The sequence below is a fragment of the Idiotropiscis lumnitzeri genome, chromosome 4 (genome assembly GCF_059441095.1).
Source record: "Idiotropiscis lumnitzeri isolate Australia: NSW breed Sydney's pygmy pipehorse chromosome 4, RoL_Ilum_1.0, whole genome shotgun sequence".
Classification (NCBI taxonomy): domain Eukaryota; kingdom Metazoa; phylum Chordata; class Actinopteri; order Syngnathiformes; family Syngnathidae; genus Idiotropiscis; species Idiotropiscis lumnitzeri.
In genome coordinates this window covers 26,158,365-26,186,080 of record NC_142394.1, presented here as the reverse complement: position 1 = coordinate 26,186,080, position 27,716 = coordinate 26,158,365, and the positions used below count along the sequence as shown (strand labels likewise).

Genomic DNA, 27,716 nt, shown 5'->3' with positions numbered 1-27,716 from the left:
CGGACACGCCGGATCACATTTACTTCCGTAGACAACTAAGTCGTGGGTTCGATTCCGTCGGCGGCCTTCCTATGTGGAGTTTGCATGTTCTCCCCGTGCCTGCGTGGGTTTTCTGCGAGTATTCCGGTTTCCTCCGACAGTCCAAAAACATGCATGGCAGGTTGATTGGACACTCTGAATTGCCCCGAGGTATGATTGTGAGCGCGGATGCTTGTTCGTCTCCCGGCGAGCGTGTGTCCTTCTTATGATACTTGAAGATACTTTGACCATCCTACTCCGCGAACATAAAATCACAAAAGCGACCGTGGTGTTGAAAGTGATTAACTGGAGCATTTTTCAGTGATCAAATGTTGACTTTCTCGATGCCGGGCATGAATTCCAAGCAGAGCGGTGAGTGCGATTCTGATCGATATATTTCTCCAGATGCCGTCAGCTTTGGATTTGGATGGCGTTGACGTGACGACGCTGCTCGCTCAAACTACGGCGAATGCGCTCCCCGTTCTTCGGGAGGTTGGTATTCCGGTCACGTCTGAGATCTTTTATTTATATGATCAAATGTTGATTTTTTTTTTTTGTTCTTTTAAACCAGGTGAGCCGTTTGCAGAACTCGGTTTTCCCTGCCGGGTCGCTGGATTTCCAAGGGGACATGATTGGCAGCGTCAATATGCTTGTGTGCGGAAAGCAGCTTGACTCCAATTCCACCAACGTGACCCTCAGCTCCCTGTCGCTCAGACGAGTGGTTAGCAAGCAGTCAATCACCAGCGAGCGCAACACTTCCAGTGAGTCGCCTCGCAATATTTGATCATATAACCGCATTTGAGGATGACCCTGAAAGAGTTGCGATGCCCGAGAGGAGTGGAATGGATGATTCCAGTTTTCACTCCAGGGGTTGAAGATTTTACTTTTTGGGTTATTTACGTGTGAGGTTTTTTTTTTTTTGGTTCAATTGGCATAATGTGTTTTGTGTCTTCTGGAGACACGTCACTTGGTTGTCTTTGCTATCATGTGATTGGACAAAGTCAATCCGCTTTGGATATAAGAAGCAAACACGCTCCCGTCGGCCAATCCATTTTTTTTTTGGGCCTGCAAAAAGACAGCAAACAGAACGACGACTTTTTTTTTTTGTTAGTCAATAGCCACGTCGCGAAAACGGAAAGGTTCGCATTAGCTAAGCATCGTTCCGCTTTTTTGTTTCCACTTCTTGGTCAATGTCGAAATGTTAAATGCGCCCGAGGCTTTCCGGTCGGCCAATTTAATTCCAGAAGATCTCAAAGAATTAGATCTTCCGCGTTGGACGTTTCAATAAAGCTTCTCACGAGGAAGATGCGGCGCACAATTAGATTTTAATAAGACGCCACCGTTCCCTGGGAAATAAAAAGTTGCACGGGCAAAGAGCAACGACGCGCTGGTGCCAGCACAAATGAGCGCAAACGCAAAGTCATCCAGACAAAATAAGCACTAACGTGCGTGTTAGCACGCTAATGGCTGTTTTGGCATTTTCCGGCGCTTCAATGAATCCGGGAATGTGTCGCGGCCATGCGCGGAAATGCCCAATTACAACGGCGTGAGAAGTGTAAAAGCGCTCACAAAGACATTGTACAACACAGACATTTAAATCCTACTTGAACTGGATTTTTGCAATCTCAATTTGCGAGATTTTCTTTTTTTTCAGATATTATCGGATCAAACAGCTCTGCGGTCGTGCCTCATATAAAAATAGCTCATGCATTGCCATTGCCAGCGAATGATTAGAAGCTCATCTTGGTGGGCCACCATTACACAAAGTGGCATCTGTTGCCGCCTTTGATGGGAACAGCTGGCCAGGGTCCGAGTAGAGGGCGGCCATTAGCTTTCCTCTCACGCCGACCTCCCAGCAGCACCTGCGAGAGGTGGCGAGCAGGCACGTTTAATTGCGGTGAAAATGCCTGCTGACATCTCCCCTCAGGGGCGATGGGGCAAGAAAGAAAAAGGACTGCTCACGAAGGATATAAAAAAAAAAAGGAGATTGTTGTACCTTAAAGCGATCATCAACCTTTTTTCTGCTGTGGGCCGGTTCATAACTTGTGTTGGGAGGTCGTGAGGAGCTAGCACTTGTGCTAATGCTAGCGGCTAGCTGCTAGACAGGAGTAGCCACGAACGCCGGAGTCTTGTGTCGTGTCGTACAATGACGACGTAATTAGCTAGCAGTTTGTTAGCATGCTAAATTAGCGACTGCATAGGATTTTGGGATGGCGTTGTGAAAAGATGATCCGTTGCGCTCGTCGTCACGAATCCATCAGAAATAGATGGAACGGAGAGAAGCATGTCACTTTTCAAAATCAGATCTTTTTTAGCCTCAAATCATACATTTTCCTTTCTTCTGCGCGGTCCGGCCCGCCGATTGGGGACCTCTGCCTTCGAGGGTGTTGCCCTGTAAGAACGTGTTCTTGTGATGTTGTTGACTGAAGAATCGGTCCGTGTCAGATTGTTTGCTTGTTAGATGACATACTTGTGCAGATGTTTTATTTGTGAGCTTGTCTATCGCCAGTGAGCGAGCGGACCTCTGAGATTGTTTCGCTTGTAGGGATACGTGCAGCCCCAAAACAACAGCATCATTATGCGGCGGAGTGCAGTGTGGTGCATTAGCCGGTCCGCGCTGAACCCGCTTGCGGCTTTCCCAACCTGCCGCTATTCACATCGGCGTCTCAGTTCAATTAATAATGACGCTGCTCCTGCCGTGCATTCTTCGCGTTATCGACAAACCACCCTTTTTTTTTGTGAACTCTCCCTCAGACGGTATTTAGATCTAAATATAAGAAACTAGGTTGAAATTGTTTGTAGAAAGGTATGCCCGTCAATCTAAAATTATGGCGTGGGCAAACTACGGCCCAGGGGCCACATGTGGCCCGATAAACGTTTTAATCCGGCCCACTGAACTTGAAAAAATTTTAATGAATAAAACTTGTTCATGTTTTATTTTCTAAATATTGTCGTGTGTCAAAGACAGATATTTTTTTGGTATGCTTTTGTCCATTTCCATTTTTAAAAAATTTATTTTTCTTTTCTCCGATGAGGTGAGGTGACCAAAACACTCCATCCATCTGCTCCTGGTCCGGCCCCTCTGTGAAATTTTAGAACCCATTGTGGCGCGCCAATCAAAAAGTTTGCCCACCCCTGGTTTAGATCATGGAAACTCTTTGGCCAGTTAGTTTTTAAACACTCTACTACTATTTTCCTTGTGCTCATGGTTTCTGTAGGTTCTTTTTGTCAAACCCTCATTGACGTTCTGGAGGACACCCCGGGTCTACGCTACATCTGGAGCACCTTCAAGCTCTTTTTCCAAGGAAAAGTACTTTTCACACCTGATACTCCGGCAACTCGTCTCATTATGAAAGAGGTAAGAAACATCCCGACGCGGGTGGAGGCTGACGGTGGTCGACATTCAGAAGCCCGTCTCGTTCAATGCGGCTTGGTTTTGATCGTCTTCTCTTTGTGTTGTTGCTGTCATTCAGGCTAACAACACCTTCAGCGCCTTGGCGATGCTGAAAGAAATAGCCGACGCTTGGAGCGACCTGGGCCCTCGTGTTTGGGATTTCTTTCAGAACAGCCGGCAAGTCGACACGATTCGGGTACGATTCATTCTTTCTCCTCACGAGGGTCACGGGGGGTGCTGGGGCCTATCCCAGCTGTCTTCTGGCATTCGGCGGGGCACACCCTGAACCGGTTGCCAGCCTTTGGAGACAATTTTAGTCGTGAGCTTTGACTTAGCACAACCTACAACGAGATCCGCCGCCCGAACCGGGACTTTGCCGGTCGATTGATGGTCAGAAGAACGCTGACATTCGCAGACCAACCTTTGGCTGGAAACGAATGACTTAAGATGTATACACACAGCAGGGGAGAGCGTAGCATACAGTTTTCAAGGCTCCTGTTCAGTATGGGAACCGAGGGATGGAAGTAATTATGGATAAGTACGGGATAATTTTCATCCTGGCAGAAGGGATTATCTATAGAAGTAGAGGACATGGACACTTTGCCTCCACCTCTATCCCTTTCGCTCCCTCCCCCTCTCTCTCTCTCTTGCAGTATTTCCTTGACACTGACATTACTCTAGTGTCACTCCAAATGAGCTTATAGGCAGCTGGAGGGAAGCAGAAATCGGGAGCTCCACATAGCCGCCGTATTCATTACCCTAGCCCTAACCTTTACACAAATGGCCACGCATTCCTCCTTTGTCTTCATTTTCTCTGCCAGCACCGCCGCTCTGCTCTTTTCGCCGCCGCCGACGCCGCCTCGTGCTACCGGGCCGCCAGCTCGTAGGGCATTTCGTCATCACTGGCAGAGGTCGTTCAAGGTCGCAGACGTCTTTTAGTTTTGATGGACCAATTACCGCAACCGGCGAGTCCATCTGAGGTGCGGCGCTGAAAAGAAAGGCCGTAAACAGAGGCGCTAAAAAAGCCAACAGAGTCGATATGAGTCAAGAACCTGCTTCCTCATCAGATGAAAATGATGATCCAATTCATCTTTTTTTTTTTGCAACGCTACCCAACTTATAAATATTCACGTTGTAAACATTCGGATCCGAAGATGAACATACAGTAACGAGGCGCCTTGTGAGGCTTCGTCAATTGAGCAAAGACTTGAAAAATGGTGACACACGATGCACATAGTGTACTATTGTTTGACATTTCTTGTTGTTTTACTAACGTACACATGCCAACCATTCAAGATACGATAATGTCTTGGAATATAACTCATTCATAAGTAGTGATAGAGCGATTATCGGGGCCGATATTTGGCATGTTGACGATTATCGGCATCTGCCTTTTTTCTCTCTTTCTCTCTCTCTCTCCTGTGCTGGTGGCCCTGCCTGCAGAAGCTGATTGGCCACCTTCTGATTGGTGCCTTTTAGCGGCCAATCAGCAGAAAGCTGCCTGTTCGTTTTCATTGAACCAGAAAGCAAGCAGCTGAGCTCCTTGTACTTTTTGTTTGACTTTTAAAGCTCTGTTGGCTATTTTCCAAGATCTAAAAAAAACTTGAACATGTTGTAAATCACTAGAGTTGTTCCAGAAATGTGGGTAAAGGCATTCAAACTAAGTTTTAATTTTTCTAATTTTGACACTATTTTATCCCTTTTTTTCAACCAATGAATTTCGGCGTCAAATATCGGTTATCGGCCCCCGTGACTTCTAATAATCGTTATCGGTATCGGCCCTGAAAAAAGCATATCGGTCTCTCACTATTCCTAAGTAAGTGTAATCCTAAGAAGACGATTGCAAATGTACGTTGTGTTGTCAGACTTTGCTGGCCAATCCGGTGTTCGCCGCAGCGCTGGACCAGCGTCTTAACGGCACTGGCTGGACCGCCGCTCTGCTCGCCAACTTCCTCTACAACGGCGCCACGGAGGAGCGACCCGCTGGAATGCCGCCGCGCGACTGGCGGGATCTCTATAACGCCACCAGCCAGATTCTCCAGCTTCTTTCCGACTTCCTCGCCGTGCGTATCCATCCATCATTCTGGAGCTTTTATGTCGCCGATACTTTTTCAGTTTATTCAGTGCACGAAAAAGATATTTTCACTCATTTCGGAGTGGTGAGAGGCCTCGCTGTTTGCAGAGTTTGAATGGCGTCAAATACGGCAGAAGCACATACGAGCAGTTGATGTATTGATCTTCGCCGCAGTGTACGGCGGCGGCCCATTTTCTTGACTCAGTGTGATCAAAAACGTGCGGGAAGATGATTCTCACACACAATTTGAAGTCAGGTTTGTCGATAGCTGCTTCTTGTGAATTTGTGTACTCTTCTCACAAAAAGTTAGGCTTCGGCAGTCTTGGGGTGAAATTTAAGGAAACATTTCAGAAATGTAGCCGGAGCGGAGTTTAATTTTGGTTGCGGTGGGCGGTCAAGGCCTTCAAGGCTTTCTCTGTTGGCCAAACATAATCAAGAAAAAATGATCATTTTCACATTGATGTCATTTTATTTACATTTTCTACTTTCACTGTCTGTTATTGAATTATTGCTATTTTGTGTTATACTATGTGAAGCGCTTTGTTAGAGATGCAGCTGTTGTGAAATGAGGTGGTATTGTATTTTTATGTGAGAGTTTTTATCCAATCAGAATTCAGCATGCTTGTGTTGCCAGGCAGGTTTCATAGCACCAGTGGCACGTGCTATTTGTCCGAGGCCTTCGGATACAATTGTGCAGGCATCCGTTCTGTCAAAGCCAATGAGCTCTCAGAGATGGTAGGCAGTTGTGATAGCCAATCAGATCACGAGTTGGTGACCGTAAGGCCTTCTCGCTGGCCTTACGTTGACGGGGATGAACGCGTTTTGTGATAGGATACTCACTCGTGAGGAGGCAGCGCTATGCGAAATCAACACGACAGAAAGTCGTAACTGGCAGCCGATCGAAAATCTGAAATATATTCTTGATTTTTTTTTTTTAAACCACAATGGCCGAAGGAGGGAAAAGTGTGGATTTAATTGCGGATACACTTGCGATTTTCAAGACGGACCTTTTAAGAGAAGCTAAGTCGTCACACACACACTCACTACTGCGTAAGTGTGTTTCTTTATATTATTTCTCCAGCCGTGGTGTCATAAATGATGCTATTATGAATGGGATTTATTCAAGTCGGACTTAGTAGGACTTCACTAAAGGCCGACGTGTGAAATGCATGGCCCGCCACTGAATTTTGGTCACCTGGCAAAGCTTTCGACCTAATTTTGTACCCCTCCGTGACAGTGTTTGGACCTGAACAAGTTTGAAGCCGTTCCCAGCGAAAGTCAGCTGGTGGCCAAAGCATTGGAGCTCCTCAACAACGGCACTTACTGGGCCGGCGTCGTATTTGTCAACCTGCCGGCCAACGCCAGCCGACTCCCTCCTCACATCTATTACAAGATCCGCATGGATATCGAAGAGGTGGAGCGCACCAACAAAATAAAGGAACGGTACGTAACAGAGCAGATGGGGCCCATACGTTGGATAAAAGTAGTGAAACACCTTTAAATCGCTGAATTCAGTCGCACCAAACTCATCGTATTGTTTTACACGTGGTACAATTACAATCATTTGCCGCATTGGATTTTTGACACATGGTAATTTTTTTTAAAATTGTTTTACCTATTGTCCATATTTATTAGTGTTTGGCAAATGTTATTCTTGACACATGGTACACATATTATTGTTTGAACAACCGTCAAGTCCCCTTTAATATTTTTTTCCGTGTAGGTTGTAATAGTCTCCAGTATTTTATCTACTACTTTTTTGGGGGGGAAGCGATGATGTTATCATCTTGTAAATTTAAGTGTCACTTTTTTTCTTAGTTTCTAAAAACGTGCTCCCCGAGAGAGGTTGTGAGAGCCTCACTTGACGTTGACTTGGCTTTTTCCAGCACAGATGACAATGTGTCTGCTTTTAATAAGGTCATGGTCTCCTGGGGCCCGAGACAACTCTTTTAACGACCTGCGCTATATACGGGGAGGCTTTGCCTACCTGCAGGACATGATTGACCATGGCATCATACGAACGCAAACGTCCACCACCCAACCTCTCGGCGTTTTCGCTCAGCAAATGCCGTACCCTTGCTACGTGGATGACAGGTGAGTACAAACTTTTTTTTTTTTTTTTTTGGAGGGAGCAAACCTTCGCCTCACACTGGGGACCTACAAAAGAAACGATTTTTCTTTGTACAAACAGTTTTTTGTAATGGAAAGCCACGTTTAAAACAAAATGACTGCTGTGGAGCAAATAACAGAGGCCGTGAGAATAAAACAGCGGACACAAAACTTGCAGAGCGATGACTGTCAGAGTCAACTGGGAACTACCTATTGATCGTCTTTATTTAACTTTAGTTAACTTAGTAGGTGCTGCTGTTTTGATAAGGAAAATAATTCCAATAAGCATTTCCATTTACTTCTTCGACACATACTGTAGTATTATTTCAGTCATTTTCAGAGCTGGGCACTTGACCCTTTTTTTGACGGTCAGTCCCCCGCACTCCGAGCGCGATCTGGCTAGCCTTCCGGTCTCGACCTTGCGGCCTTATTCATAAAAATTCTCGGCCCCTGACTCCGTTCCGCAAAAAAAAACAAAAAAAAAAACATAAAATAAAATAACAAATAAAAAAAAGCGTCCGTCGTGCATAACGCCGCCGCGGGAGGGATGCTAACGGTTGAGTTTTATTTAAGGATTGTTAGCTGTTAACTATTCAAATGTGCTTACCTTATTATGGGTTTATTATGATCTTATTCGTCTCCTTCTTTGTCTCATTCTTCTTCTCCACAAACGTGACCAACGTGTCCTGTTTTATGTTGATAAAGTCAGCCAATGTGCTGCCAACTGTAGAGCTTGACTCAACTTCTCTGTCACTACTACTCGGCATCTCCCTTCGAAAACGTAACATATCGCTCACTCCGTAAAAGGAGCCAATCACCTTCGTGTGTACTTCAGGTACCACACGGAAAACATAAATTTCAAAGACTATAACCCTATGCAAGTACGTACGCACAGTTGATAGTTGCGCTTTAAATGCGTTGTGAGCCAATTTTTGTTGTTCAGCCATTTGGCCGTGATCACATCACACACCCGAGTGCCGATTCGTAAAATCCGCCTCCAGCCGTGATTAATTGAACCCTTTTTTAAAAAATTGCCGCCCCGGGACGAACTTCCCAGCTCTGGTACGTTTTGACTCCTGATTCGTAGTATTGTACACACTGTACTCATGTTATTGTTAGACGTTTGTAGAGGACCTCTTTCTGTTTTGTGTAGCAAGTTCCAGTTCCGGTCTACTTAGTACACATTTTTTGGTATTTTTTGACACATGGTAAGATTCCCATTATATTTGACTAAGTAGTGTACAAAAACAGCTATCGGTTGACGTGTTTAAAACACATCTTCAAACTTCAATTCAGATGTGAACGTGGCTTGTTGGGTGATGCAGTTTTTGTGAGCAAATGCATTCGAACGTACTCGGCAGTTTGCTCGTGAGCTCTTTTCAATCTCTTTTGGTGATATTTGAAAATCCGGCTGCATGAGCTACCAGGAGTCCCTTGAGGAAAACGTTGGGATCCTCTCGTGTTTGTCTAACTGAATAACTGCCATCCATGCAAGTCATCAATTGAACAAAACAAACACAAAAAAAATAAAAAATAAAGCATTTAATCAGGCTTGAAAGGGACTAGGAATGCAGTCAGTCCAAACTATCGATTTTCGACAAACCACAGGAAATTCCCTAATAGCCGATGGGAGCTGAATTATTTATGCAGGTCCCTTCCTCCCGGCATTTGATTCACAACAGCCAAGATGCGCGGTGTACATAACACAACCCGCTCTAATCCCGTTTCATCGTGTAAGCACCGTATCACCGGAGAAAAAAAAAATCTTCTGACTCTCATCTTCACAACATTACGCTAATAAAGCAAAAGGCCCGGAGATAATTACTGGGGAGATTTAACAACACCGTACTCCTGCCGCACCGCAGAACACAAAATATTCAACTCCACAAGGGACTGCCCTTTCCAGAGATTAGGAATCTAATTTCGGAGTATTATGTGCTTTACATCGCGGAGATTTTTCAATCAAGCAATCTTCACGTGATGTTTGGCTAGCTTGGATGAAAATGATGACTTTGTTTGGCTGTTTAATAATAATAATGCCGCACTTTTGGGGGACATGCCGTATTGTGGCATTGATGGTTACTCATTGCACGACCCAGGAAGTCTGCATTCTTGGTTTGAAAGGTGCCATTTCCAAATTCATGGGTCGATGTTTATTAGTCATTAGCGGGACACGACTCTATCTTGGCTTTTTGCTCATCATGCATACCACCGCCCTCACTCAATTTTTTCAAACATTTTTTACTCCTAAAGTCTGCAACAGTTATAGACCGATTATCGGCTGGGCCTAATCTCAGGCCGATATCTGGCATTTTGCCAATAATCGGCATCGGCCTTTTTTTTTGTTTAACTTTCTAGGCCGATAAATTAAAGTGTGGTTTATTTTCTCTCTCTCTCTCTCTCTGGTGTGCTGGTGGCCCTGCCTGCAGAAGCAGATTGGCCCAGATTGGAATTTTGATTCGCATGGCATTTGGAATGGCGTTCTTACATGGATTACGGCGGTAAATCGGACCGCCGCCAACCCCGTCGCTCGCCGCGTTCCATCTCCCCGAGAGGACCGATTAATAATTACAGAAGATAAATGGAAGCCATAAAGCACTGCAATCCCCTCAGCCCCAACACCATTTACTTCCTCGGCCGTGCCGCCACGCGGGCAATCCGATAAATTATTAACCCTTGAAAATTGCTATTTTATTCATGAATAATTAAAAGAGGAATCAGACAAAGGAAGATGCGCTGAAACAGAGAGATGGGAATGGACCGTGGCGGTAATTATTTTAACTGCACAGTCTCCAGGCCAACGGATAGGAAGAGCTCTGAGATTTCTTTGACGTATTTAAGCAGCTGCCTATTTGCATTGTTTGAGAACCAAAAATTGGAACTCGCGGAGCCATGGGCTGGCGGATTAGTCCTCTATGAGCAGCACAAATGAACCAAATCCATTCCCAAGTGTCCTTCATAATGAAATTGGAATTACGGATTTGATCTGATCGCTGGTGGATTTACACCAAAAATACCAGACGTATTGGCAGCACTTAACTGCAAGGATTTGGGTACGCAAAATTCGGTAGGCGAGTCTATCAAGCGTAGAAGCACAAAAAAAAAAAAAAAAGGCTGGAGAACCTTTTTTTGAACTGAAGCAGAGATTACTCTTCTTGTTTTTCACATGAGCAACGAGCCTTCAAATGTTCAATAGCTACTAAATTGTAACCACGTAGATCAGTGACCTCAAACTTTTTACACCCCCCTAAAAAATACGAAGCTCTGCAAGTTATTTCCCACAAAAGTTTGAAAAAAAATGATCGCTAATTAAACGTTCCATACAACTGGTTCTCGAAACGTCTCCGCAGCTCAGTGCGAAACAACTCGCAAGTTCACGCTTTCTTTCACGGGCTCTGTCCAGTTAGGAAAGTAGTATTTGCGGTCATCGGAGTATGTCGAAGTGGGACATCTCGACGGCATGAAGATCTTTGCATGCTTTTAGCCTGGGTCGTTACGGAGAGTTGTTGGATTCTTTTTCTTTTTTTTTTCAGATTTCTTTTTTTCAAGAGTTTGAAGATCATAGTTTGTAGTATGTTTACGGTTGAGACTAATAGTTGTTTCAACTAGAGGTGAACCCCCCCCCCCCACACACACACACACATCCTCCCCCCTCCATGGTGGCATTTTGCACTGATGATAACTAAAGTGCGTTAGCTCCCGCTGCGTCCCCACTGAGCCGCCACGCGGCGGCGCTTGTGATGATGCTGCGGGATAAATGTCGACCCCTGTGGGGGCCTGATAGCACATAAACACATCTTTTATCAGTGGCCCCCGTGCCACCGCACGTTTGAGATTCACAGGCATGTCATGTTTGGATACCGGGGCTGCGATCTCCGATCCATCGGCCTTTAACATTCTCACATCTAAAGATGCGGGTCGAGCTGTGTTAGATTCATCTTTGGCTTTTTTTTTTTTCTTTGGTGATTAATTTCAGAGGGGGGAAAAAGGTGCGATGGGCGCGGGAATTTTGCATTCATGTTTACGTTGTTTTTTTGCAGGCCGCACCGGAAAGAAATTCATAGTTTGATTTCTCAGTCCAGATATATTGGATTAAAAGTAGAATAATAGACAGGTTGGATAATAAAATAACACGTATTGTGTATTGTTTATAGTTTGTAGTTTGTATATAGTGTATAGTGTTTTATAGGTGTTAAAAAAAAAAAAACTTTAAAGGAGACGAAAATACAATTGTAGCACATACTTTGTATAATTGTTAAATAGTTTTTGGTTCATGTTAAAAAAGTATGTAATAAATAAGTATAAATAAATAAAAACAAAACAAATAAAAACGAATAAAATATGTTCTATATTATATACATCTTTTAATAAAAAAATGTATGATATTTTCAGGACTATAAGACGCACCCGAATATAAGCCGCAGCAACTCCCTTTTTGTAAAAAAACAACAGCAACAAAAAATAAACGCTATACACCAGGCTATAAGTTTTCTATGTTGTACAGAACGATTTTGTACTGTAAATGCACAGAAAGGTACATAAACAGATTGTTAAAAGAGTGCCTTTTAACACAGCAACAACTTTGCTCATTAAAACAGAACAGAACCAAGAGGAAAAAAATCGAGCATATTTTCTGAACTATAGAGCGCCCCTAGTGGTGACAGAAAAATGCACCGAAAAGCCGCACCGTTGTATTAGCTGCATGGTTCAAAATCGAGGAAAACAAGTAGAGTCTTATAGTCTGGAAAATACGGTAATAATTTTACGCAGAGTTTCTTATTGAATTTTTGCCTTGAATAATATGCGTCAAGTGCAACAGATGCATTCAGTTGCAATTTTCAATATTGAGCTAAAATAGTTTATAGCAGAATAAAATAATTTGGTTAAACAATATCAGACAAGATCAAATAATGCCGTTTATTGTGTTATGAATTCAATCAAAGAATTACATCATTAAATGTAAATGAAATTTTACATCAAATGACTTTTTGAAATGTCACCAAAGAATGACAAATCAAGTACATGTGCGAGTACCGCATTAAAAGTACGACTCGACATAATTCAATCACAATGGAATCAAATTAATTTTATTTAATAGGTCGTCCAGCATTTCATTTTTAATTAAATCCCGTTGAGAACTTGCGCGATTTTTCCACCGCAACCAGTTTCTCAGCGTCCCTAAATTTAGGTCAGGCCGCCAATGTAACGGGAGCCGCGCAAACGCCGGCCCACCACAGAGTTCTATTACTTAAGCACCTTTTGATCGATCCGCCCATGTATAATTCAAGAGCATCTGGTGGCAAGGTTGTCGGTGTCGGACGCGCCTCGCATGGCTGATCCCGGCAAGGAATGGCCGCCGATGGAGTTAACGCAATCGGAAGGCCGTCAGCTGTTCCGGAGACGTTCTGGCATTTGCATTCACGCGGCTTCTCTCGCCTCGTCTTTAGAAACGGCTTTTGCTTCACTGAGGATTCTACTTTCCAGGCTCCTCAAGGAAATTTTTGCATTTGTGATATGGTAACTGCTTAAAGTTGAATCCCTGCAAAGGACTCTTTGTCAAGGAAAGTGGTACAAAAAAAAAAGTAGTACAAGGCTTCCCAAACTTTTTCAACATTCGTGGCAGCTGTTCTGTTCTGAAAAAGGCTTATTCATATATTTTGGATTTTCTCAAATGTTTATCAAACTGACAGATTGGCAACTCCCAGGTTAGTTTGATGAACAAAATCACAATTTAGGAGATAAAAAGCAGGCCAGAAAAAGTTATAGGTTATTGGAATTAGTTATTTTCTAATTTTGTTTTGACCTTTTATAAAATTAATTATTTTTAAGAGCAGGTTTGTTAATTTTTATTATTTTTTTTCCCTTCATTCTTGTTTAGCTTTTATTAGCTTTAGTTTTAGTTTTAGGTTGTTTTTTTTAACCAATGGAGTAATTTATCAGGTTTACTGTAATAACTTCACAGCCACTTTTTCTGCGTCATTAAACTCAAATGCCATCGTTCAACCAAAATTGATGCTGCACTTATCCTTGACAAATGGCTAAAGTCCAATTTTGTGTTACTTGGTGAAACTGGCGCTTGTGGCAACTTGTTTTCACACATTTGCTATTGTAGGTTAATTAATTTTTTTTTTTCTGCTTCTTACGAAGGCTCATTTGGGTAATTCCTATGTCGGAGTTTGTCAAAGTGCAAACCTTCAAATTTCAAAGCAAAATGGCCGACTTCCTGTTTCGCGGGATTATTCTGTGCGTCCTGTTTTGAGTGACACATCCACCCAGTTTGATCATTTGCAAAATTAGCATTATTAATAATGAGCTAAATTAATTTGAGGATCGTTTTTTCCAGTGGCTGCTACTATGTGAGTTTTTAAATTTTTTTTTATTAATTTCATTCGTTCCACCTCTTGTAGTGATAAGATGGTGGCGCTTTATCCGTGGGCTGAACTAAATCATATTTATCGGAATAGCTGTGACGTCTCAGTCGCTGTCTAATAAAGAGAAGGGAGCAGTTTGTTATATAGGCAGGAGCCGAGATTATTGACATGGCATTTTGGTGGCATTATGAACGGCCTTATTGCTGTTGTAACAGCATGGAGTCGCTCGCCGCGGCCGGCTAGCATGAGCTAACTCGCAAAAAGACTTTGATTGAGTTGACGAAGGTTACAGCAGTCTGCCTTGTAAATAACCACCATGGCATTAACGGCGACGCGCACGTCTGCAGTGCAATTTCTTTTTCGTCTTCTTTGAGTCAAACATGGATAGAATCATCTTGATGATAGCAAACAGTCAGTTGAATTGATTCTTTTTTTTTCAGTTTGACGTAAAGTGTGATGGGCATTTCCTTTATGAGAATGATGGGAAAAAGAAGCTTCAAATTTGCTTCATGAACCAGTTGTTGTATTTTTGAGTCCTCTAGATGAAATTGTTGGTTCAAATAAAGGCTTTAAAAAAATGGCAACCGAGAGCGCCATCTACAGGAGTCCAAAAATACTACAACTGCTTCACGAAGCAGATTTGAAGCTTCATTTTCCCATCACTAATGTTGCGTTCCAGGGAAGCTACGTGACAGTACCCCTTTGTCGATGCATTTCTTAACTCATTCACTACCAGCTGATTAAAAAAAAAAAAATTGACGTCTTTAGCCGTCAATGGCAGTAAATGAGTTAAAATATCTTGCAGCTTCATCCAAGCCATTGGCAGCATCCTCCCCATGTTCCTGGTCCTGGCCTTTATGTACACCACGTGCATGACCATCAAAGGCCTCGTTTTGGAAAAGGAGCTGCGGCTCAAGGAGGTTCTGCGAGCGGTGGGCGTGCGCGACAACGCCCTCTGGCTGGCGAGGTTCACCGAAAACATGGTTCTGCTCGCCGTTCCGTGCGCTCTACTTAGTGTCATGGTCAAGGTCAGTAGAAACGAGGCATGGAAGCGGATTGCAAATAACCCGACGCCCTAAATTGGGTCTCGTCTTTTGGGATCCCCTTGGCTAATCACCAATCACTGGGCTTTGGGCTCAAATAATGGATGACTTTTTTTTTTTTCCCGCCATTGATCTCTTTCTCTCTGTCAACCCAAAGTGCAATTTATTGAAATTTAGATCACAGCAGCGGCGTTTGTTATTTCCCGCAGTTGCGTCACCTTTGCTTCCTGTCATGCAATTAGAGCCGTGGATATTTGGCACCGCGTGTGTTCGTGATTGCAATTAGAGTTGATTATCTGAAGGCCAGCGGGTCGCTCGCTGCGATTTAACGATGTGGTGTTAGTACAGCAACGGCGGCCTCGATGTCGAGCACTCTTATCGCCGTAAAAAGCAAGACGGACGCACAAAACGCTGACGGCGACGGCGTCGTTAGGTTTCATTCAAAAGCGAGCACATCCTTGCGTCGCACGAGGCCGTGTTAATGATTTGAAGATGATTGCTAGTTCGCGTCACCCTAATCAATTATTTTGCGGCATAATTGTGAAAAGTGTCTGGTGAATAAAAAAACGGGTATTTGAACAGCACGGTGCAACGCGACCCCCCCCCCCCACCACCGTCAGCGCGATGTGTTTGCGAGCCACGAGCGATGTGTAAACATTAATAACAATAAATCCAGTTAGCCGCGTGCCTTGGAGGAGCGATGTGTATTCGGATGACAAACTCCAAATGATCATTTCACAGCCTGCTTCAGTGCATTAATAATAATGGCGAGTTAAGCAGTAATTATCATGAGAATGCTTTGGGATTAGGTGGGACAACAAGCGGTCCTGTCATCATTTTTTGTCGTCCGGTTCAGTTCTGGATGTCTATTGTTGTAAATTTCCCACAAAAAAGTTCAGGTTGGATTTCCACTCCAAGTCATCGTTTTTGTGCTGACAAGACAAATGTTGACTCCGCCTCCGTTTCACAAACAGCTCGTTGGCCGTGGATGCCGAAACTCCAAATCGTCAACGTTATTGATTGGTTCCAAAATCGATTTCCTAACACAACGACATCAAAACTTTGGTAGTGATGGGAAAACAAAGCTTCAAATTTGCTTCATGAACCAGTTGTTGTATTTTTGTGTCCTCTAAATGGCACTGTTGCTTTAAATAAAGGTTTTTAAAAAAATGGCAAGTCAGTTGAACCGGGAGTGCCATCTACCGGAGTCCAAAAAATGCTACAACTGCTTCATGAAGCAGATTTGAAGCTTCATTTCTCCATCACTAGTCTTTGGATCAAACGGAAAATTCCAAGGAAATTAACACTCAAACTCCCATTGCTGGGTTTTTGACCAAACCCACCGTCACTGCCTTAGCCTGACAAGTGTTGCGTGAACAAAGATTGTGTCTGGTGTCGGTGTGGCGTCTTCAGGTTTCTTCGGGCTCTGGTTCGCTCGCTGCCCTTATACATGACACTGGCCTGGATCTACTCCGTGGCAATGGTCGTTAAAAGTATCGTTGCTGAGAAAGAAGCCAGGCTTAAGGAGACGCTGAGGATCATGGGCCTGAGGAGCGCCATCTATTGGCAGAGTTGGGCCGTGTCCGGTGCGCTGCCGTTGGCCGTCAGCTCGCTGCTCCTCGCGCTTATCCTCAAGGTGATCCCGCTGATTTTGAAATGATTCCAGGAGGAGCCAACGCCTCATTTTGCCGAGTGAGAGAAAATGAATACTTTTTTGTTGTTAGCCTTAAAGACAAATCATGCCTTCTTAACTCATTCAATCCATAATACACACATTTACGTTTAAAAAAAAAAATGTAATCCCCGCCTCCCAAAGACGTATTTATACGTCTTAGCCTTTTTTTTTTTTAATGTCCTAGTTATGTGTTTTTATTAGCATTAGAACACATTATTCTGTTGGCCTCGCAAAATTAGTCAAAATCCAGAAAAACGCTGGAATTGAGGGGTTTCCTTCATGAAAATTTCTGGGATTTAATGAGTTAATCCAACTTTTTCATTTCCAAAAATTGCAATCAACACTTGTGAACCGTGATTGTTCAACAAAATAACAAGCATTTTGAAGTTTCATTCTTCTTTTGTAGTCGTGCGTTTTGGGTTTGGGCTTTTTCTAATCTCAAAATTCAGGCATTGGTGTCCTCCTTTGAATGAACCCAAATCTGAATCTAATTTCAATTAGCCGGCCAGTCGCTCATGATCAGCAAACCTTTTCCTCCTCCGCTGTCAACTTGGCATCTCTTTCTTCGTCCCCCAGTATGGCAAGGTGTTGCAGTACAGCGACCCCAGCGTCATCTTTGTCTTCCTGTTGGTGTTCTGCCTGACCACCGTCACCCAGTGCTTCTTCATCAGCGTCTTCTTCTCCAAGGCTAACTTAGCGGCGGCGTGCGGCGGCCTCATCTACTTTGTCCTCTACCTGCCGCACGTCCTTTGCTACGCCTGGAGGGATGTCCTCGGCTTCGGTGCCAAGGTTGCCGTGGTAAGACTGGAGGAATGTCACTTGTCCCTAATGGAATTGCTCATGAAAAATATATGTTTGACACTGAAATAGTCAAATCATCGTTCCTTGAAGGCTCGCTTGTCACTCGTGTAAAAACCTTAAAGTTACGTACACACACGTGCGAGAACGCCGTGGGGCCCATCCTGTAAGATGAACCATTGATCAACTTTCAGCCTTTCTTCTGTGACCTTTATGACGGTGCCACCATCATTTGTCCTCAAGATGTCCTTTCCGCAGGCAAAGACGCATGACTTTCCCAATCCTTGGTGTCACCGGGGAGAGATTGTCGGTACGGGCGTGTTTCGTTCCCGACCCGTTTCAACAACTCACATGGACGTATTTCTCATCAGTCAAATGAACGGCAGCAATTAATGTTGACAGCCAGTAATATTTTCTATTGGCACCTGACGTCGCTTTCATCCTTCATCTGGAGTCGTCTGGAGTGGGCTACCTATGACTTCCTCGTCTGGATTGGAGATCGGGAAGAAAAGCGTTTAAATGAACATGTTTGCTCCAATTGGATTAGTGATTAGAGTTAAAAATTTCAGGTTACATTTTCAGTTTTGAGGTTGTTGAAACTGTTGAGGTGGAATTGCAATCAGAGAGAAGACAAAGTTTACTTCCTCACAATTAGCCTTTCGCAAAAGCTCCCCTACTCGCCTTATAGCAGCCGAAAGTGCTGAGATCTTATTTTCTCTCCTGCTTCTCCAAGACGGATCGCCTTTTAGCCCGCTAATTAGCATAAGCAATGTTTCCCTGACCGCGCCGCTATCCAGATCAGGCCTGCACTTTATCAGGCCGGAGGTTTTTCCTCTCTCCTCGAGTGTGGGTGATATTACACCGTGTCAAGGGATACGCGCTCTCCCCTTACATTGTCCCTGATAATGAAGTCTTTAATCGGAGTGGGATTTTTTTTTTTTACCTGAATTCCTTCGACCAGATGGCGGCTGTGAGCTCCAGGCGTATTTGCGTTCCTTCTTTTTCCCTGCCGAAGTACAAATCCTTTTATGTCCAAGAATACCCGCAATGCATCGGCCCTCGCAATTTCATGTGGAAAGTCCTACCCAATTATTCAGAACACCTCGGGTTGATTTTTTTTTTTTTCTTCCTGAAAGTGCAACGGTTACATTCTAAAGACAAAGCTGATTGCTTTCTGGGTCAAACTCGGAATGTCTTGCGTCTACTAAAGTCTCATTCGAGTTTGGGTTATTTACTCGGTTAATCAGGATAAATAATGGTAACTTCTTTTGAAATATTTTTTTTTTAGGGTGCCTCCAAAGAGGCATCCCGTTATAGTCCGCAATCAGCAAGTAATCTTCTGTCCTGTTTGGTTTACTTCCTAATTAAAAGGATAATTATTCATGACTACCGTATTTTCCGGACTATAAGCCGCTCCTTTTTTCCTCGATTTTGAACCATGCGGCTAATACAATGGAGCGACTCTTCTGTATATTTTTCTTTCACCATTAGGGGGCGCGCTATAGTGTAGAAAATATGCAAAATCTACATTTTTTTTTTCTCTTGGGTCTGTTCAAAAAAAGAGTTGATGCGCCTTATATACAGGTGCACCTTATGGTCTGGAAATTACGGTATTCATAACCGTTTGTTCCCGAGCGATAATCCGTTGTACCGCTTAACCCTTCTGTTGTGTTTGTTCCTTCCCAACAACCAAAGAAACAAACGTAACAGGAGGGTTAAGGGTGCCACAGCCCCAGTAACAAGCCATTGAATCCGCTCGTCCAAGCGCAGTCGGAATCGGTGACGGTTTGCCCGGGAAGCCGCGGGAAATGCTTCTTCCGGAGCACAAATGCTGCGAGCAAATGAGGCGTGAGGCGGCAGCTGGCAAGCAACACGATGATGCAGAGCGATAGGCGGCGGCGGCTAATGTTTCACGGGCAAAAGCGTCACTGGCAATTTCCCCCCTCCGTGGAGGATTTATGATTTGTTTGGAATGGGTATGCAAAAGCATTTTTTTATGGCTGTTCCCAAATGAAACGCGGCATCAAACAAGCTGTGTACCTGTAAACAGTCACGCAAGCTTCGGCTTCCATGTTTCCGCTCAGAGTTTATTGTCCTGCGTGGCGTTCGGTTTCGGCTGCGAGAGCTTCTCCAAATACGAGGAGCAAGGCGTCGGCATCCAGTGGTCCAACATGGGCCGGAGTCCCGACGAGGGCGAGCGCTACACCTTCGTCGTATCCATCGGAATGATGCTGTTTGACGCCGCCCTCTACTGGACGCTCGCTTGGTACATCGAAAACGTCTTCCCAGGTGCACGACTTTTTCACAATAATGAAAGATCTTTTTTTTTTTATTCCAACCGATGCATAATTAAAAACGTCACCGGTGTTTGACCCCAGGCCAGTATGGAATCCCCAGGCCGTGGTTCTTCCCATTCACAGCATCGTACTGGTGTGGCAGCCCCTCTGCGCCTGGCGACCATTCGCAAAAGGACGCTGCCGGCGGCTTGCACAATGGTAACATGTCACCGCACGTTCACACGCGCTCTCGCTGTTATGACACATTTCAAGTGGAAGACGCGCAGGTGACTAACAGAAGCGCCTTCCTCGTTTGGTCAGGTGATGATGGCACTTTTGCTCTAATTAACATTCCAACCTATTTTTTGCTCCCGTCTTCCTCACCAGCATCCAATTAGGTTTTATTTGAGTCATATTTTACTTTAAACTCATTTCATCCCAGAAATTTTCACAATAGGAAACCGCAATTCTAGTGTTTTCCAGAATATTGCGTTCTAATGCTATGAAAACAAAACAACAAAAAAAAGGCTAAGACGTAAAAATACGTCTTTGGGAGGGGGGGGGACTACGTTTTTGAAAACGTATATGTATGTCTTATGGATTGTTAATCTCAGGACAATATTGCTCTCAAAATAATCATTAAAAAAATGTTCTGATACTATTTTGACTTCATCTCTTTTTTAATACAGTGATTGTGTTCATCTGATTTTTCCTTTTTAAAGAATACCTGGAAAAATCGGACCCCAGTCTAAAAGTTGGGGTGTCGGTCCGCAACCTGGTCAAAATCTACAAGACCGGAAAGAAGCTGGCTGTGGACGGGCTAAGTATCGACTTCTACGAGAACCACATCACCTCCTTCCTGGGCCACAACGGAGCCGGAAAAACCACCACCATGCAAGTTCCTGCCAGTCTTTTCCGACAGGGGAAGAGGGGAAATCTCTTATTTGGGGGAGGCGTTCATGTTTTGGATGATGCATGCATGCATGCGGCGTCTAATTGGGGCTTGGTGTCTATTTGAGGGATGTAATTACTGTTGAGGAAAGGGAGACCTCTTATTTGAGAGAGGCATTTATTTTTCTAGATAATGTGAGTAATCGTATTAGCGGGATGTAATTACACGTTGTGCTCTTGTACTGGGGATAGGGAGGACTCATATTTGATACACCAGTCGAAAAATTGTTTTAAAGGGATGTTGTTTCCGTTTCTACATGTTTTTTCGTATGGACAAATTGAGACTTTTTGTAAACTTTGTGTAATTACAGGTTTATTACAATTTTGTTATATGCATTTGACGACTATTACGACTTTATGGTTATTTTCCGGTGATAAGAAAAGGGAGGTCTGTTATTTGAAAGTGGCGTTTATTTATTTTGCCGAATACTAAACAACTTCTGTCGTGCAGGTCGATTCTAACGGGCCTCTTCCCGCCCACATCGGGCACGGCCATCGTCAACGGCTATGACATCCTTACCGACGTGGATGGCGCCCGGCGGCACCTGGGCATGTGCCCCCAGCACAACGTCCTCTTCAACGAGTAAGAGCAAACGTACCGTACTCGCTTTTTTCATGATACTTGATTTGTGTGAAGATATTTTTTTTTTCAGGACCTAACGGTCGATTAAAAAATATTACAAAATATGCTGCAATGAAAAGCTGATGCGTTTGAGAAAAAATGAGGGCGGATTTGGAATCAGCTCAAAAAGTTTACTTGCATCTCTGATTAAAAAATATTGCAAAAATGGTTTTATTTGATTTTCTTTTGAATAATATTTTATTTCACTGACATAATATTTCACATTTATTCTCAGAAATGCTCAATATAATGACTTTCCGTTGCATAAATTCCTCGTCATATTTCATTAGTACGCCACTTTATTCTCATCATCGTTTCCACTTTATTTGCATCCTATTTTGCTGTTTTCCATTCGCAGGCTGACGGTGGAGGAGCACATCTACTTCTACGGCCGTCTGAAGGGACGAAGTCGCGCCGAGGTGGACGCCGAGATGGAGCAGATGATCCGGGATGTCGGCCTGCCGCACAAGAGACGCGACCTGGCCAAGAACTTGTCAGGTGTGCTGCTCACCAAAACAGCAGCACTTTTCTACGCTGTCTTTTTTAGAATGACGTTTGAATTGGACCAGGGAAGGTTGTCCTTTGACATGAATAATCCATCTAGGCATTATCCAAACCTCACAAAGGTTTCGGGCATGCTGGAGCCGATCCCGGAAGTCTTCGGGCAGTCGGCGGGCTCCACTCTGATCTGGTTGCACAAAAAGACGGACAGCCATTCACACTCACAATCACACCGAGGGACATTGTGGATTGTTTATTGAACCCAGTGCTTCTCAAATAGTGGGGCGAGCCCCCCACCCCCTGGGGGGGTCGCGGTGCAATGCTGAGGGAGGGGGTGCGTGTGACCCTGGGGAACATGTTTTTTTTCCCGCCTTATTATAATAAAGTGTAATTGCACATCCACTCCAGTAGTTGGCAGCGACGCTCTCATTGCGCATTGTTCGCAGCCAATATTAACTCTACGGTGTAGTTTTTAGTTTAGTTTTTATTTACATTTTTTATTTATTTAATTTTTTAAATATTTATAGTGGCAGCGGAGAGTGGGTGGTGGGGCGGGGACGCAAATTGTTTTCTTCTTGCGAGGGGGGGTGTAACTGGCGATGGGTAAATAAAGCTTCAAATCTGCTTCATGAAGCAGTTGTAGTATGTTTGGACTCCTGTAGATGGCACTCTCGGTTCAACATTGGGCTGAAAGCACACTGACTTGCCATTTTTAAAGCCTTTATTTAAAGCAACAGCGCCATCTAGAGGACTCAAAAAGACAACCACTGGTTCACGAAGCAAATTTGAAGCTTCCTTTTCCCATCACTAGGTGTAACATAAAAAGAAATGAGAAGCACTGAATTAACCCACTGTGCATGTTTTTGGAATGTGGGAGGAAACTGGAATACCCGGAGAAAATCCACGCAGGCACGGGGAGATCTGCAAATGCCACACAGGAAGGCATCAAACCCTGCATTGCGCGCTAACCAGTCGGTCACCTGACGTGAATAATATTTTTTATTACAGGACACATTGACACACTAAAAATAGTCAAATTATTCCATTCATGAATTCTTTACCGGCTGGCTCACTGAATTGGTAAAATGCAGTGATGGCTTAGCGGAAAAGGGTGGAATGTGACTTCCGAGGTTGATGTGCCATGAAGAGCACTGACTAAAATAACTTGCAGGGGTTGACGGCGGACCACCTTTTTTATTATGAAAGGAAACTTGTTGTTGACATGCACGCACACACACACACACACACACACACACTGACATGCAAATGAATGTTTCCAGGCGGCATGCAGAGGAAGCTGTCGGTGGCCATCGCCTTTGTCGGAGGATCAAAAGTCGTCATCTTGGACGAGCCCACAGCGGGGGTGGACCCTTATGCCCGCAGGGGAATTTGGGAGCTGCTCCTCAAATACAAACAAGGTACGCCGTCAGAAACCCAAACGCCCGAGGCCTTTGAATTTCCACGTTTTCGAGTCGCAATGGCGAAGCTCGGCGAAAAACGCATCGCGCCACGTTTTCGTAGCGGACGCTCGCGTGTGTGCAATCTTGTTGGTTACGTTCCAATTCGTGTCATACACGTCACAAACATAAATATTATTTTCATATGACTTTTGTCTAAATAGTTCTATTTCTTTTTTTTTTTCTTGGACGAATCGAGAGGCGTCACAGTGAGCACACGAGCAAAGGTGGCAAGGCGTTCGCGGGAGTTTCCTATCACGCCGTCGCATGCCACACGTGTTCATTAGCACATACGGCGGGAATCTGAGGACGGGGGGGGGGGGTCTTGTGGTTTGCCAAATGAAGTGTCAGCGTAAAAGTCCTAATCAAACAAAAGTGAGGTCTTATTTGTGGAGGAGAAAAAGTTTATTGCAATTTGGATTTAAGAAAAAAAAGATTTATCATAATCATCCGGTTTTGACTTTTCTTGAGGAAATCAAACATAATTCCCGTACAATTACCATAGTTCTTGAAAACGTTTGAGTTAGAATTTTTTTATACTTAGTCGTGAAAGATTTGACGTCATTTCCATGCAATTTTGACTTTTGCCGTGTAAACATTCTAATTAAAATGTGCCTTCACTCTAGTACAATTACAATTGTTCTTAAAATTTTAATAGTATATATTTTAATATTTTTTTCTCAGAAAAAAAATTTGAAATGTGACTTTTTGTGCTGAAAAAAAAAAGAATTTTTTTCATGTAAGATTGCGAGTTTTGTTGTGGAAAATATTTTGTCACTTCATCTTACTCCAATTCCAATTGAGCTTGAAAATTTAAATCTTCTCATACAATTAGAACTTTTTTTTTCTCAAGAAAAATAAGTTTTTCCTTGTTCAATTTAGACTTTTTTTCCTCCAAAGAATATAACGTCCACTGTAGTACAGTTATGTTTATCCTTGAAATAAATGTGACTATTTTTTGACATTTGGGATTTCTTTTTTTTTTTATCTTTGGCAGTTCTTTTTTTATTTTCAGAAATAATACTCCGGCTTTTGTCACCAAATTATTTCGCCTTATTTTCATACAACAATGATATACTTTTTCTTGAGAAAACAAATATATTCTTTTAAATTTAGATCATCTGATTGTGACTTTGGAAAATTAATGTCGTCATTTCCCATTCCAAATTGGTCACAATACTGAAATAATTTAAATTGATTAATTAATATCACATCAGTCCGTTTAAATTGGCCACGTTTCCCCTTCCAATGCTAATAATGTGATTTTGCTCACTCAATTTGGTGCCCCCCCCCCCAAAAAAAAAAGAAAAGGAGCTAAAAATAAGCCAGCCTGTTGCATGGTAACCCCCGATCTCGATCAAGATTTTAATTCACGCCCACGCTCACCGCGCTGCTTTGTTACCATGGCGATTAGCGGTTCAACGTAAACCCCTCCATCTCTTCAGGCCGCACCATCATCCTGTCCACGCACCACATGGACGAGGCGGACATCTTGGGTGACCGCATCGCCATTATCGCCCACGGCAGGATGCGATGCTGCGGCTCTTCCTTGTTCCTGAAGAAATGCTTTGGCACGGGATATTACCTCACGCTGGTCAAGGTACACGCACTTGCACGCACCTTTTGTTCACCTCAGAGCCTTGAAGATCACTTTGAAATGAAATTCGGGTTGAAGTGAAAAAAGTGACATCAAAAAGGGGTGGAAAAGCTGCTGTAAACCACAACTCACACGCAGATGCTCACGTTATGATGATGATGTGTGTCCGTGGGAAATATTTGGAAGATGTGATTCAGATCCCAAAAAATTCCATGGAAAAATGAGACCTCAGTTTTCTACAATTTTCTACAAAAAAACCAAACTAAGGCTTTTTTTTTTTTCGAAAAAATACAACTTCAGTCTTGAATGGTTACAGTGTTAATTTGACTTTTCAAAACATTTTTTTTCAACTTTATAGCAGCGCAACAATTTTCATGTGATTTTGTTTTCGACTTCAATCCAGATTTGTTTCATTCATCAAATTCATCAATTTGAAAAAATGTGGACCTTTGGTCTCAGATTAAACTCCGTTTAATTAGTTGAAAGCAAACATGGTGCATAAGCATTTAGTTGTCGTGCTGCACGCAAATGGAATAAACTGACATCAAAATTGAAGTTAGTTCTCAGTTTAAATGTTTTTAAATCCACTTAAAAAACTTTTTCCCCCATGTCTATTGTAACTAACCATATTCATATTTTGTGAACAGCAGCTGTGATTTTGTTTATTGTATTTTATTTTCATTTGAAATTTGCATTGAAATGGTCTACTTCCGGTTTAAGCTATGTGCTTTTATTTTGAATGCGAACTTCCTGTTTAATACTGTTCACACTTAAGGTAAATTAACGAAGAGTACGGCAAAAAGTTTCATATTGAGCCTCAGAAAACGGACGTTTATTTTTCTAGCACCCCCTCCGAAGAGGCAAAAGGTGTGTAGACGATGGATATACGTATTTTGTGTTTGTAAATATTAAGTGTTGAATGTGAAATATGTCAGCTAATTGTTTGCGCATGTTTTGAACTGTGTTTCAGCTCTTACGGTGATTCGGTTACACGGTTATGGATACATGTTGCTCAAAAATAAACCACAAAATCATCAGTAAAGTCTCATCCTTGGTTCGGAGGGCACGCTACATCTATGGTTAACGTCTCTTAGAGCATTTTCTTTCCCAAATCCTGTTCTTGCGCTATATTTTCGGAATTTTAGAAAACGACTTATCGCTTTACGTTGCTTTTAAATGTCTTAAAGTTCCTCTGCTGTTTATAAACATCTTAAATTGGTTTGGGTTGTAATTTGTGACTGTGAAGCATACAAAAAAAAATCCATCTTGCCTTACCCAAAAATTCAACTTGATCAAATGTTTGAATGCTTCTTTGACTTGTTGCTCGTCGCTGTCATTAATTTGGGTCAAAGCGAATGTGTTTGGCATGTCGTTCGGCTTTCATTAGCGCCATTAAGTGCAAAACGTGGCTGCCGTTGTTCCGTGAGCACGAGGCCGGACTTGTTGAGGAGTCACTCACCGTTCATCATTGTAAGTGGCCGAGGCCGTTTGCTTCTCTCTGGCAGGAACGGGAACGTCCTTCAAAGAAAAACAGCAAACACAACCACGGCGCCATCGGGAGTCGAACCAACAGCGAAGTCCATCCTACAGGTACAAGATCGACCAATCAAGCTAGTTTCCTTACATTAGGGGTGGGCAAAATACAGCCCGGGGGCCACATGCGGCCTGTTTTAATACGGCCCGCCGAACTTGCAAAAAAATGAAATGAATATTTATTTTCTAAATGCTGTGGTTTTTTAAAGACATATATTTTGTCGTCATGCTTTTGTTTATTTTTCATTTAAAATTAAATGTATTTTTTTTTCTCAGATGAGGTGAGGTGACCAAAACACTCCATCCATCTGTCAAATTTACGAACCCATTGTGGCCCGCCAATCAAAATGTTTGCCCATCCTCAACACTCTGGCCGTCTTGTTTTCCTGAAAAAATAGGGCTGGCTTATCTGCTGGTTTAAAACTTTTCACATTGATCGATTTATTTAAATTTAAAAAATTTTTTTTTACAATTTGCCTTCTCTTGAACAAAAATTCTCAGAAAGTCACGATAATTTCCCTCTCAAAATTGGGCCCCCCCCCTCCATATAACTCCAATAAAAGAACAACTTAACTCTTAAATCTTCTTCACCCAAAAATTTCCAACTTATTCTCTTCAAATAGCGCAATACTCCACTTCTGTAGACACCACTCAACTTTATTTATAGAGCACTTTAAATAATGATCACAGCTGCACAGAAATCAAAATCAAACGCAAAACAATTAACCCTAAAATAAAACAATAAAAAAATGAAAACAATGAAAATGCAAAAACAAGGGCAGAATCTCATGCGGAGTTGAAAGCCAAAGAAATAAAAATAAACGATGAAAACCTACCCAACAGCCGCCAAGCGTCCAACTTTCGTCCTGGAAAAAATGTTTTGTTTCTTTTTGTCTGGGTAGATTTGACAGCGCTGGGCCAGCTGGTGCATCGCCACGTCCCGCGGGCGCTCTTCTTGGAGCGTATCGGCCAAGAGCTCACCTACGTCCTTCCCTACGACGGCGCCCATGACGGCACATTTGCACGCCTCTTCCGCGAACTGGACCTGGCCATGGCCGACCTGGCTTTGACCACCTACGGCATCTCCGACACCACACTGGAAGAGGTACGGCAAGATGGAGTACAAAACATTCCGAGATTTTAAAAAAGAAGTCGGAATAATTGATTGCGCATGAATAGTTAGTACTTACACGTAAAAACTTTCTTTGGACAGATTTTTTTGAAGGTCGCTGAAGACACAGGAGTGGATGCAGCAGACATTTCAAGTAAGTTCCTTTTACAGGCAATAATCCGCCGA

General features: G+C 43.1%; 1 protein-coding gene across 1 annotated transcript in view; it reads left to right on the top strand.

Annotated features, from left to right (window-relative positions):
• The window catches only part of LOC148338881 (phospholipid-transporting ATPase ABCA1), a 63,170-nt gene that overhangs the window by 8,073 nt on the left and 27,381 nt on the right, over positions 1-27,716 (top strand). Inside the window, exons 8-26 of the mRNA XM_088292578.1 lie at positions 424-510; positions 590-779; positions 3,237-3,376; positions 3,492-3,608; positions 5,278-5,475; positions 6,724-6,929; positions 7,404-7,580; positions 14,772-14,994; positions 17,261-17,482; positions 19,567-19,771; positions 19,861-19,977; positions 20,481-20,652; positions 21,161-21,292; positions 21,690-21,829; positions 23,113-23,250; positions 24,735-24,889; positions 26,392-26,476; positions 27,322-27,524; positions 27,633-27,684. Coding sequence (XP_088148704.1) covers positions 424-510; positions 590-779; positions 3,237-3,376; positions 3,492-3,608; positions 5,278-5,475; positions 6,724-6,929; positions 7,404-7,580; positions 14,772-14,994; positions 17,261-17,482; positions 19,567-19,771; positions 19,861-19,977; positions 20,481-20,652; positions 21,161-21,292; positions 21,690-21,829; positions 23,113-23,250; positions 24,735-24,889; positions 26,392-26,476; positions 27,322-27,524; positions 27,633-27,684 — 2,959 coding nt within the window. The remainder of the gene's footprint in view (positions 1-423; positions 511-589; positions 780-3,236; positions 3,377-3,491; positions 3,609-5,277; positions 5,476-6,723; positions 6,930-7,403; positions 7,581-14,771; positions 14,995-17,260; positions 17,483-19,566; positions 19,772-19,860; positions 19,978-20,480; positions 20,653-21,160; positions 21,293-21,689; positions 21,830-23,112; positions 23,251-24,734; positions 24,890-26,391; positions 26,477-27,321; positions 27,525-27,632; positions 27,685-27,716) is intronic.